Consider the following 12,294-nt stretch of genomic DNA (forward strand, 5'->3'; position numbering starts at 1 on the left):
ACAAATAATTTACGCCGTCGCTTCGCTATCGAGTACGGTCACTGTAAACTCATGGTAGGGGTACTGGATTGATCAGACCTACCACTAAACGCAGCCACCATTGACACAACTAGTCATCTTATCGATAAGTTTCCACAGTGTGCGGTTTGCGAGATCTAAAACCACGTAATAGAAAAAACTAGAGGAAATGGCATGGCAAGGAAATACGTACAAATGAACCTAATTACGTCAATTTCGTTGTCAAATATAATAAAAAAGTGTTACTTATCTTTCCGCTTTCCACGCTAGGTGGTTGCAGACAAGTAGGTATAGTCACCAGCACCAATATCTGACACAACAAGCGCGCATAAATATCTGATACGACTCTATTTCTAGGGCCGGAACTACTATTTAAAACCTGAGTTTGAATAGAAGCTAGTAACTGTAAAGCCGACTGTAGAACTCGTAATGCAACGCTATTTGTCCTCGCGACGTAGTACGTAAGTATACAACTTTACTGCGCCTCGGCATTCGCTGCATAAACTACTATTTTGAGTTTAGCGTAAAGCCGACCTCGATGCTAGACGCGACGAGCGTAAGTCTCGGCAACCTGCTGTGTGCTTACGTGCCGACATTGCGTTCACAGCAAAGATAGGCTATGTAGCCCATCTTAGAGCGCATCAGCGCCAAACAAATAACTAGGAGTAGAAGTGGTCGCCATGGCCGAAATCGGTCGGATCATCGAGGTATTTAAAACCATTTTCTTCCGCCCCGGGCGGCTGGCACCCGCGCGCTACTGACCGGGACTTATTGCCATTTCCTCTTGTTTTTTTCTATTCCGTATCTGGGCCTATCTAACACAATACGCCGAGCACTGATCCCGTCAATCCTTAGTGCAAGAACGCACTATGCGGTTAACCGCGCGGTTTTGGTGCGCCGTCTCTCTTTGAAGTATCGCTTGAGAAAGGGACAGCGCGCTAAAACCGCGCGGATAACAGCATAGTGCGTACTAGCCTTATTCTAGTGCAGAGAATATTTAATAACAGCATAGCAAGTACTGTTTGGAACAGATTTCTGTAATCAGAATCATTTGAATCGACCATCAAACAGCACGCAAGCAGCAGTTTACGCAGCCTTTTGACCTTGCTATGAGTATACTGATCCATTCTTGTGTGTTGCTCTTGTGAATATTATGTCTTCTTCGTCCACGTTCACGCTTTCCGCAGAAGTGAGAGCCACTGTATCGCTGTGGACGACATGAGGCGATTCGTTGAATTCATCGAGTTCTTCGATGCCCGCTGTAAAAGAAGGTATGTCTTTAGGGTTCCGTAGTCAACTAGGAACCCTTATAGTTTCGCCATGTCTGTCCGTCTGTCTGTCCGCGGCTAAGCTCAGAGACCGTCAGTACTAGAAAGCTGTAATTTTGCATACATAAAGTGGTAAAATAAAAAACGATAAAACAATTTTTTTAGGGTACCTCCCATAGACGTAGTGGGGTTATTTTTTTTTTCGACTAACCCTATACTGTGGGGTATCGTTGGATAGGTCTTTTAAAACCATTGTGGGGTTGCTAAGACGATTTTTCTATTCAGTGATCTGTTTGCGAAATATTAAACATTAAAGTGATTTTTTTTATTAAAATCGAGCGTCCACCACCCCCCTCTAAAATCTAAACTTCTATCATATATATATCAAATTTGCAAGGAAAATTATAACGGCTCAAATTGCTTGAGAATTATTGTAGTTTAAGAGTAATTAGCAGCCTAAGGTATAAAACATACCTAAACATGGAAGATTCCGTACACAATACGAAATCCTTAGAAAAATATTACTTGATTTTTTCTTAATGGCTACGGAACCTTATCCTGGGCGTGTCCGACACGATCTTTGCCGGTTTTTTTTATTTGATAGATGAACACAAAGAAATTATCTGTTTTCTATTTCAAGCGTGACCACTCTCTGGCTACTGGCGTAGTTGTCGTGTGGTCCGTTTGACATAACTATCTGTGTATACAATTTTATCTAAATCGGTTCAGCGGTTTAGTCCTAAAGAGGTAACAAACAAACAGACTTACAAACTTTCGTATTCATAATATTAGTGGCATTGTATTTCTCATAGTTTCTTAAACTTGGGGGGGCCTTACATGTTTTTGGCAGGGAAGAAAATTTCCTGTGGCTGGTGCCGCTTAATTGTTACTACGAAAGTAAATGGATATAATGGATAGGATATGGATGTTTTCAATGCATACCTGTGTAATCGGAGGGCGCAAGCAGCAAATACTGTTCTGATCGCGTTGGCCAAAGAAGGTGTGCCATCACGCAGAATGCCAAGCAATCTGCTGAGTACGTTATGCCTGAAACCATAACGTCACTTTAGCCTTCATCATTTTCGGATAGGATATTTAGGTACGGTTCTCTAGTTTTTCGCCGAAAATATTTTTCCCCGAATGACTCATTTCCCAACTGTTTCATATGGATGAACGTCTTTTTTTATTGTAAGTACTTGAAGTTTGTTATAAAACTCATCTACTCACACATCTCGCGATAATAAATGCAAAGTATTTTCGTAAATACAAACTGAGACATGGATGCACAGAAAAACCAGAAAAAGAGACCAGCACTGGGAATCGAACCCAGGTCCTCTGCATTCCGTGCTGCGCGCTATAACCCCTACACCACTGCTGGACAGGAATCTAGACACGAATTTTTCCTATGCATACATATCTCAGGTTGCTTATTTCTACTATGCTACTTAAGCAGCAGCACTAGCGACATCTATGACTAGACTCCAAAGAATCAATCGCAAAGTATTTTATTTTATATACCAATATTTACCTACGATTATCACGAGGCGATAACCTCGATACACTAAGATCAACTATGGATCAACTATGTAGATTATCTTGTTATATCTGTAGAATATAGATAGAGACATAATAAAAGTTTGTATATACTAGGCATTTTAAAATTGGAACGCGTGTTTTAAGAACAAGATCTGAATTTGGTGTACGTATGGTGGACATGTTGATTTTTAAGCCGGCCACACACGCAAGGTTATAACCGATGCATAGCTATGCCTGCACAGTTCATTGGTGTAGGCATTACCAAAAAATATAATTTTGCTTATTCCAAATTTTGCTTGCGCAGGCCGTGTCATGTTATACACACGTTCAGTTATGCCTGCACAAATGAACTGTGCAAGCATAACCATAGGTTAACCTAGCGTGTGTGACCGGCTTTAAAAGGGGTCTTTTTAACCAGCTTTAAAAGGGGAACTATATTTTCTGTCACTTAAATTTAGATTTGTCACTAAACTGCGATACCCTAATTATTATATCTATCCCTAAGAAATATATTGGTCATCAAATTAATCAAATCTGTCTCTAAGTATGAGTCATCAGATTAATGTAAACCTGTATCCTAAATTATAGTTTGATCATCAAAATAATAGATCTGTCACCTAATAAATAGATCAGTTCCTTAATTCGATGCTTCTACCTATTCTACTAAGGCAGGTCTGGTTAGGTACGACGACGAGCGAAGCGAGGAGGAGTGTTAGGTAGAACTGCGACCCTCAGTGCGCGAGCCGAGCGAGCGAAGCGAGCATGCCGCGGCAGCGGCCGGCAAAGTGCCAGAACCGAACATTTTTTGCTAATACTTGTATGATGAATATAAATAAATGTTTGTAGTAGGTACTCGAGTCTTGGATGTTTGTATGTATTTAAGTATATATGTCTGTATGTCTACCCGTTGTTTAGCACCCATAGAACAAACTTTGCTTAGTTTGGGGCTGGGTCAATTGGTGTAATTTGTGAGAAGATATTATTATTATTATTTCATTCATTATTGTCAATTATCGTCAAATTGAATATCATTATCGTCAAATTTCAGTTCAATTATTTGATGATCAATATTAATTTCCAGTGATTATAATTTATTTGAAGGAAGCCCATTTCTATATTGTTTGGTGATTCAGTTTTAGTGACACAGCTATTATTTTGAAACCCAATATAGTTATTTGATGATCAATATTATTTCAGAGTAATTTTTAAATAATATTTAGGTAACCGTTTGTATATTATTTGGTGATTCAATTTAAGTGACAGATCTACTATTTTAGGAACAAATATTATTTATCGCCGAAAACGCATTTATTAGATAATCAATAAAATCATACTCCTTTAAAAACAACTTACCAAGCAAAAATTTAAACCGCCACAGTGGGCTAATCTGCAAGGCTATAAGAGCGATGATTGGCAGGTAAACGAACCAAACCAGACTCGAAGCGCCGAAATGCAGAAGGAAGTTCAACTTCGGCATATTGTGTTCGTACATCATAGTATTGCGTAGTTCCAACACAAACCAGGACATTATGGCGACGCGCAGGGTCAGTATTAGCCAGCCAGGCCACGTTTGGTATTCATCTATTTCTTCTATGATGTCGACTTCGGTCTGAAAGGAAAGCGGATTAGGATTAATGAAAGCTACCTACTGTATTTAGTAAGTTTTTACCATCGCATTTACATACATTTAGTCAACGTAACTGAATAAAAATGTAACTGCAAGATTTGTGTACATTATTCCTGTAGGTTAAGCTAATAAGGGTGTTAAAGAATCTGATTTATCAATATACTGGTATTTGTTAGTAAACTATACGTAATACTAAATAAGTACGTATTATCAAGTTTATACGTCATGTCATGTATAGGTCGGAACTGAAATTAAATTATGAAATGAAATTAAGAGTTGTTAATTTGTTCCTACTCACGTCTCCCAAATCAGCCAGTGATCGTTATTTGTGTTTATTTTTTAAACTTACGGTATTCCAAACGTAGAGAAGAATATGCACGATGCCATAACCTAGCCACACCCCAAAAAGTACGGGTTTGTACGTGAGCTCCAATCTAGTGACCGCCCACCCTTTTGCCAGCAAGAGCAATAGCAGCATAAACAGGGTCTGTAAATAGTTAAATGCGAACGTGTCAAAATACACAAAGTTAAAAAAAAATGCATGAAATACATTTGGTCATTTCATATCATATAATTTTCGATGTAACTAATAAGACGTTTCTCGATCGTGTGCCATAAATCCCATTTACATAAATACTTGAAACCAATTGACCTAGTCCCAAACTAAGCAAAACTTGTACTATGGATACTAGGCAACGGATAAACATACCTATATAGATAAATACATATCAAACATTCAAGACCCGAGAACATACATTTGTATTTTTCATACAAATATCTGCCCCGGCCAAGAATCAAACCTGGGACGTGCCGGGATCTCAAGCTTCGTAGACAGGTTCTCTAACCACTTGGCCATCCGGTCGTCAACCTTATGCAATAAGGAAATATTATATCTAATCAGTTCATTGATTGAAATACTTAGTACCTTTTTGGCTAAACAGAATTTTCAGGGCCCACCGGGTTCCCCCTCTATAAACGCCTATGCGACCTTTATTCATATGTAGAGTTGCCAACTTTTTTTACAAGAAATAAAGTATATTTACGTCTGAGAAGGGAAATAAACAGTATTTTAGAAAAATTAACAGTATTTTCTTCTTTTCATGTTTTAAAGACAAATTTTTGGGTGCTTCTCGCACAACTTATCAATTTAGTTTCATTTTTAAAAGCCTCATAGACCTCGTCGGAATCAAAACTAAAATTAACATAAATAAGGAACTAAATTTTTATTAAATTTACATTGGCAAATTCGTTCGGAACCACCACTATGGTGACTATGCTGTACTGACTTAAAGTGTGCTTAGTGTTAGGTAATGTTGATGCTGAAAACAGTATAGTACTGTTTTTAACAGTATAGTTGGCAACCCTATTCATATGTGTTTATTTACTCATACTTACCCTACTCATAATATCCAGTATATCCCCAGCTGCTGCAAGCCCCGCAAATCCAACCCCATCTGCAGCAAACTTCACTGTGTGCAGAACATTGAAGCAGAGTGCAATGAATTCCAAGATAAGACTGAATGTAAAAAGCTTAGTGACCGGGTGCTTTTGTGTTCTGAAACAGAGAAGGGCATTGTGTTAACAATCGCTATACAGAACCCAATACCTGAGAGCCTTATCACACTGGCAATTTGTGAGTGAGTTGAAAGCGAAGCGAGCCCGCCACGCTTTCGTCGCAAGCGCACTACAGTATCGCCGCGAGCGTGCAACGATATCGCTGCGAGTGCGCAGCGAGTTAGCTGCGCAAAGCGCCGAAGACGCCCAATTATTATAGTACGAGAGTACACCAATATGGCGTTATTGGGGCTAAACACAGTCAACTCGCTGCGCGTTCGCAGCGATATCGTTGCGCGCTCGCAGTGAAAGCGTTACGGGCTCGCTTCGCTTTCAACTCGCTAACAAATCGCCAGTGTTATAAGGCTCTCAATTCAATGAGGGCTATCGTTTTTTGTCTCACTAGATGGCGCACTGTTGCGTGAGGTTTTTAAGTGTGGCTTTCAGAGTCTGTTATTACGGGCGTTAAAACAAAGTTTAGATTAAAATCATATTTAAAACAGCTTAAAACCGTACCATAAAAATATCCAGCAACCACAGTGTTGCTTAGTCCCGTTTTGTTAGGAAAAAAAGGGAGGACAAAAGTTTCCGAAAGACAAAACTGTCTCAAAACACAGATATTCATTGCCCCGTAACCCGTAACGCATAATTGCCATAATTAATTTCAGGTTATGCAAAATATTCACAAAAAAAATCTTATCCTACTAATATTATAAATGTGAAAGTTTGTGAGTGAGTGAGTGTGTGAGTGAGTGAGTGAGTATGTTTGTTACTTCTTCACGCTGAAACGGCTGGACGGATTTGGATAAAATTTGGCGAAAAGTTAGTTTATAACCTGGATTAAAACATAGGATCCTTTTTATCCCGGTATTCCCACGGGATAGGGATAAAATCTCGAAATAACAACCTCTGGGCTTAGAGTCATGAAATTTGGTATGTAGGTAGTTGGACGTTTGGAATAACAGATAGGTGACTTTTTGACCCGATATTCCCACGGGATACCTAGGAATAAAATCTTGAAATAACAACCGCAGGCTTAGAGCATGAAATTTAATATGTAGGTAGCTATGGACCTTAACACATAGGCTACTTTTATCGCGATATTCCCCCGGGATAGGGTAAAATCTTGAAATAACAACCACTGGGCTTAGAGTCATGAAATTTGGTATGTAGGTAACTGGACGTCTGGAATAACACGTAAGGGACTTTTTGACTCAATATTCCCACGGATACCTAGGGATAAAATCTCGAAATAACAACCACTGGTTTAGAGCCATGAAATTTGGTATGTAGGTAGCTGGACCTCTGAATAACACACAGGCTAATTTTAATCCGATATTCCCACGGGATAGGGATAAAATCTTGAAATAATAATCGCTGGGCTTAGAGTCATGAAATTTGGTATGTAGGAAGCTGGATGTCTAGAAAAACACATAGACGACTTTTTGACCCGATATTACCACGGGATACCTAGGAATAAATGTCGAAATAACAACCGCTAGGCTTAGAGGCATGAAATTTGGATGTAGGTAGCCGTATGTCTGGAATACACATAAGTCTACTTATCCGATATTCCCACGGTATAGTTTTGTAACTAAGGACCCCATACATCCCTGTATTATTATTATTATTATTTTGTATTTTTCTTTAATTGTATACTTACTGTAGTTTTTAAGTATTTTATTTGTAATTATTTTATTTGAAAAAATGACTTTCTGCCAAGTTTCTTGCGGCGCATTCTTCTTGGCAATGATGGTCTTTCCGAAAGCGCTGGTAGTATAAAAAATGACGTGTAAAAGTGCCCATTGCGGCCTATTTACTGAATAAATGATTTTAATTTGAATTTTGCATTTGAATTTGGATAGGGAAAAATTTTGAAACTTCAGCACTGGGTTTAGAGTCTTGAATTTTGTACAGTTATTCACAACACAACCTCAATGAAGACCACGATATAAATTTTGGAAATTTCCAGGGGAATTTTGTAAAATCCCCAAAATTTCAATTGCAGCTACCACACCGAATAGTTTACGCGTGCGAAGCCGCGGGTAAAAGCTAGTAATATTATAAATGTGAAAGTTTGTGAGTGAGTGAGTGAGTGAGTATGTTTGTTACTTCTTCACGCTGAAACGGCTGGATGGATTTAGATGAAATTTGGCAAAAAGTTAGTTTATAACCTGGATTAAAACATAGGATACTTTTTATCTCGATATTCCCACGGGATAAGGATAAAATCTCTAAATAACAACCGCCGTCATGAAATTTGGTACGTAGGTAGCTGGATGTCTGGCTGGAGTAACACATAGGCTACTTTTTATACCGATGTTCCCAAGGGATAGGGATAAAATCTCGAACTAATAACTGCTGGGCTTAGAGTCATGAAATTTGGTAAGTAGATAGATGGACATCTGAAATAACACATAGGCTACTTTTTATCCCGATATTCCTACGGGATAGGGATAAAATCCCGAAACAACAACCGCTGGGTTTAGAGTCATGAAATTTGGCATAGGTGTTTTAATTTAACGTCAATGAAAATCACGATCTAATTTTAGGGAATTCCCACGAGAATTTAATAAAAACCCGGAATTTCAATTCAACTGCTGTATCTAATAATTTACGCGTGCGAAGCCGCAGGTAAACGCTAGTTGATAATAAGAGGAATTGAAATGTCATGGTCATGTGGAAAAGCGAGATTGTGCTTGCGCTGGGCTAAAAGTGCGCTACTGGCTAGCAAGCCAGTTATTTATGTTCCTGGCTTAGTCTGTTACAAAAGGCTGCTCAAGCTGCATACATGTATACCTATAGGCCAAGATGAAATGATCAATAGGTAGGGAATTAGGATAAATAAGCAATTATAATGTTTCCTTAAACAGAAAAATTACACTGAATATTAGAACTCACCTCACAGCATAAATCTGCACTGGCACCAGGATAATATAGCACAGCCAGAACACCAAATATAACTCCAGGGTGTTTTGGCGATCAAACGAAAACTGATATATTAGTGTATTGTACAAAGACTGGTTAGGATTCCCGTTTACAAGCCAGAAATCATACTGTACTTGCTGCGGGATTGTGGTTAAAGTCTTGTTGTCTTTAGAAGGAGCTCCAGTGTAATGATGCCAAGTACAATTGGTCTCATCTAGGTAACATGCCACCATTGAAACATACCAAAACCTGTGGATAAAGATAAGTCAGAATTTAAATATTCTGTTGGCTTCATGGACCATGGGTCTTTTGTGTTGGTATAACTTAAGTTAAGAGTTCCAAAAAGACTAATAAGTTCATTTACAGTAGGGGAAATAATATATCCCTGAGGCCCACATAAAAAAAAAAATTAAGCAATTTGAATCTAGATTAGGGAATAAAGTCAAACTACCATGTATTAACACATTCACTACCACCTGACTTCCACTGGTGCCACCGACGCACATGTGCATTCAAAATGTATGAATGATTATGATAGCTGCACTAGGCGAAGTTCCGAAAACGCATATGTGCGTCGGTGGCAGTCAATGCATTAAAACAAATGATCCTAAAAGGGTTCAGTTTTTTTCCTTTTGAGGTACAGAACCCTAAAAACAACAGAACTTTTACTTTGTTACATAGGTCCATATTTCCCTTGAACTTAAATATTGTCTACATTCTATTGCACATTAGTGCAGCAAAAGTATATGATTTAAAAAAGGATGTTCATTGATGCATTATTCTATGAAAATAGGGCTAGTTTTTTTTTGGGTACTGTCTAATAACAGGACATATCACAGATGATAAAGTATAATATATATAAATAAAGTAAAATATATATTTACAGGAAAATGTTAAGTGGAATAATAAGTTACAATTAGACCCCGCTATCGGAGGTGCAATTGAGTGTCAAGTCTTAGGGATGAGTAAAAAAGATTTTAAAATACTAACCAAATGTCGATAATTTTTCTTTTCCATAATGAGAAAATGACATTCTAAAACTTTAATTAAACGTGTTTATTTTTTAAACCGGACTAATTACAAAATGAATAATTGTATTAACATTTTTAATTTGTATACATAAAACAAACTTTAATTAAACACAATATAATATTCATTTTTAGAAATATGTCTCCTAATATTATTTTACTACTTTTTTTTATTAAAAATATAGTAATATATATTGATTATGTTATGAGACATATTTCTAAAAATGAAAAGAGCTAAGACATATTGGGTTTAATCAAAGTAATTTTTTTTTCAATTAAAATTTTTAATACATTCATTTTGTAATTATTCCTGTATATCAAAATAAACATGTTTAATTAAAGTCTTAGACTGTCATTAAGGTAAAGAAAAATTATCAACATTTCGTTAGTATTTTAAAGTATTTCTTACCCATCCCTAAGACTTGACAGCTACCAAATTGCACCTCCGATCCCAGGGTCTAGCTATAATAAACAAAACAGTTATATAGTAATATAAAAACAAAAGGTTAATTTCAATCTTATATCCTATTACTGTATTTTTTTTATTCATACATGATTCAGCATCCAAGTACACTTTATTTTTTAAAAGTAAGAGCCTGAATATACTTTTTGAACTCTACATTCTTGCAGATACTTTTGTTCCAGATTGTAGAAATTCAAAAGATGAAGATCTCGATGGGATAGTTCATTTTGGCACTAAACTTTTTTAGCGAAATTTGAAAAGAATTTCTAAATATAATAAGAAAGCGGTTTTACAAAAAACTAATCATTTTTATTCAATTATTTTAATTACTTTTATGCCAAATAATGAATAAGCTTATATAAACTAAAGCATAGACACCTAAAAAAACTATAAACAGTTTATCTTATTTTATACATAGGCCAGTCAACAACTATTTATTCAAATAAACAGCTTAACTAATTGTGTGAGAACTTTTATGTTAACCTTTTGTCTGTGTTTAATAATTTGTGGATTCATTGCAGCGGCGTCTTTAGCCCATGTAGCGCCCGTGTGCAATTATTACTTTAGCTCCATCTAGGAAGCGTGCGGTCAAAATGGAATAGGTACAAAGTGCCGCGGCCGGAACCCCTAACACCGCTGCGCCCGTGTGCAACGCACACCCTGCACTATAGGTAAAAATGCCTCTTGATTCATTGCTTTTATGTTATAATTAGACATGGTGCGCTGAGTCTAATAGCAATGAAATGTTTTCATACTTTGAGACAAATAGGAACGTTTAATGGCCTTTTTGCAGCACTAGTTTTCACTTACCTTGGTTGGCCAGTGTTCTGGATAACATAAGTGAATTGATTTTTCTTCACCACATTCCAGGGTGTATCCTCATCTATACACAGATCATTCTTTGGACAAGGTATTCTCCTAAACAAATCTTGCCCGCCAGTGTTACATTTGGGATGATATGCCGATGCATTTAAATTTTGGAACATTGCCTGGCATGCCTTTTCCTTGTCTTTGATATCTCGACTTTTATAATAATGAATAAAGTGCCGCCGATCCAAAACAGCAAAAGTAATAGGATACATAAATTGTTCCTTAGAAGTTATATTGCCGAAAATGAATCCATATGTTTCCTTCTGATAATGAATATCAGTTTTCTGAAACCCGAATTTCACCAGGAATTTAAAGAATTCACCCGTAGAAAATTCTCCCTTTATGTGCGACGACGACACATTGTCGAGCAAGAGGTAGACTGATAATACAAATAGAGTTTTGATATACATTTCGATCACTATTTTATCATTCAATACTCCATTCTAAATACGCAAACCACTGACTTGTTTATGTAGTTGGTATCATCACTTAACAAATACTCTCAACAAATCTTCCCATACAAACATTCACTTGGTTGACATTTCTATAACTTGAACAAGGGAAACTAAATCGTGTATTCTTTCCTCCCTTTTGGGAATTTACACTGAACGGAACACAAATCGCTCAAATCCCTGGGACACCATCTCGACTGGTTTGACATTTGATTCAGTGTTGCCAGATGCCGGAATACAAAAAACGGGAGCTGCGCTTTCAAAACACGGATTTTTAAATGAAATACGTTTATAGGTTTTTTCTGAGTATACGCTATTGTACGCTATAGTGAAATGGCTTTATCGCAAAAGCGCGCAAGTGTAAATAGTACAACTAGTGCTTCCGCTGCGCCACAAGCGTTCAGCTGTTTCGTTCGTTCGATATTTTGAATTTACCACCTTTTTCCACGAGCAAGTGGTAACATTTAAAAGTTGTTCGTGTATATTTTAAAAAAGCGGATCTGCGTTAGCTTAGCGGGGCCAGTGCCAAAAACGCGGAGTAAAAAGCGGA

At 37.2% G+C, this 12,294-nt stretch overlaps 1 protein-coding gene across 1 annotated transcript; it reads right to left on the bottom strand.

Moving 5' to 3' along the window:
• Positions 1 to 600: 600 nt before the first annotated feature.
• Positions 601 to 11,946, bottom strand: LOC141432079 (transmembrane protein 145). The gene is made up of 7 exons (XM_074093467.1): positions 11,233 to 11,946; positions 8,905 to 9,180; positions 5,845 to 6,004; positions 4,799 to 4,936; positions 4,176 to 4,431; positions 2,229 to 2,333; positions 601 to 1,277 (listed from the first exon to the last, which is right to left on the bottom strand). The coding sequence occupies exons 1-7, from the start codon at positions 11,700 to 11,702 to the stop codon at positions 1,126 to 1,128; spliced, it is 1,557 nt and encodes a 518-aa protein (XP_073949568.1). The 5' UTR covers positions 11,703 to 11,946; the 3' UTR covers positions 601 to 1,125.
• Positions 11,947 to 12,294: the final 348 nt, after the last annotated feature.

The sequence above is a fragment of the Choristoneura fumiferana genome, chromosome 10, assembly GCF_025370935.1.
Source record: "Choristoneura fumiferana chromosome 10, NRCan_CFum_1, whole genome shotgun sequence".
Lineage (NCBI taxonomy): Eukaryota > Metazoa > Arthropoda > Insecta > Lepidoptera > Tortricidae > Choristoneura > Choristoneura fumiferana.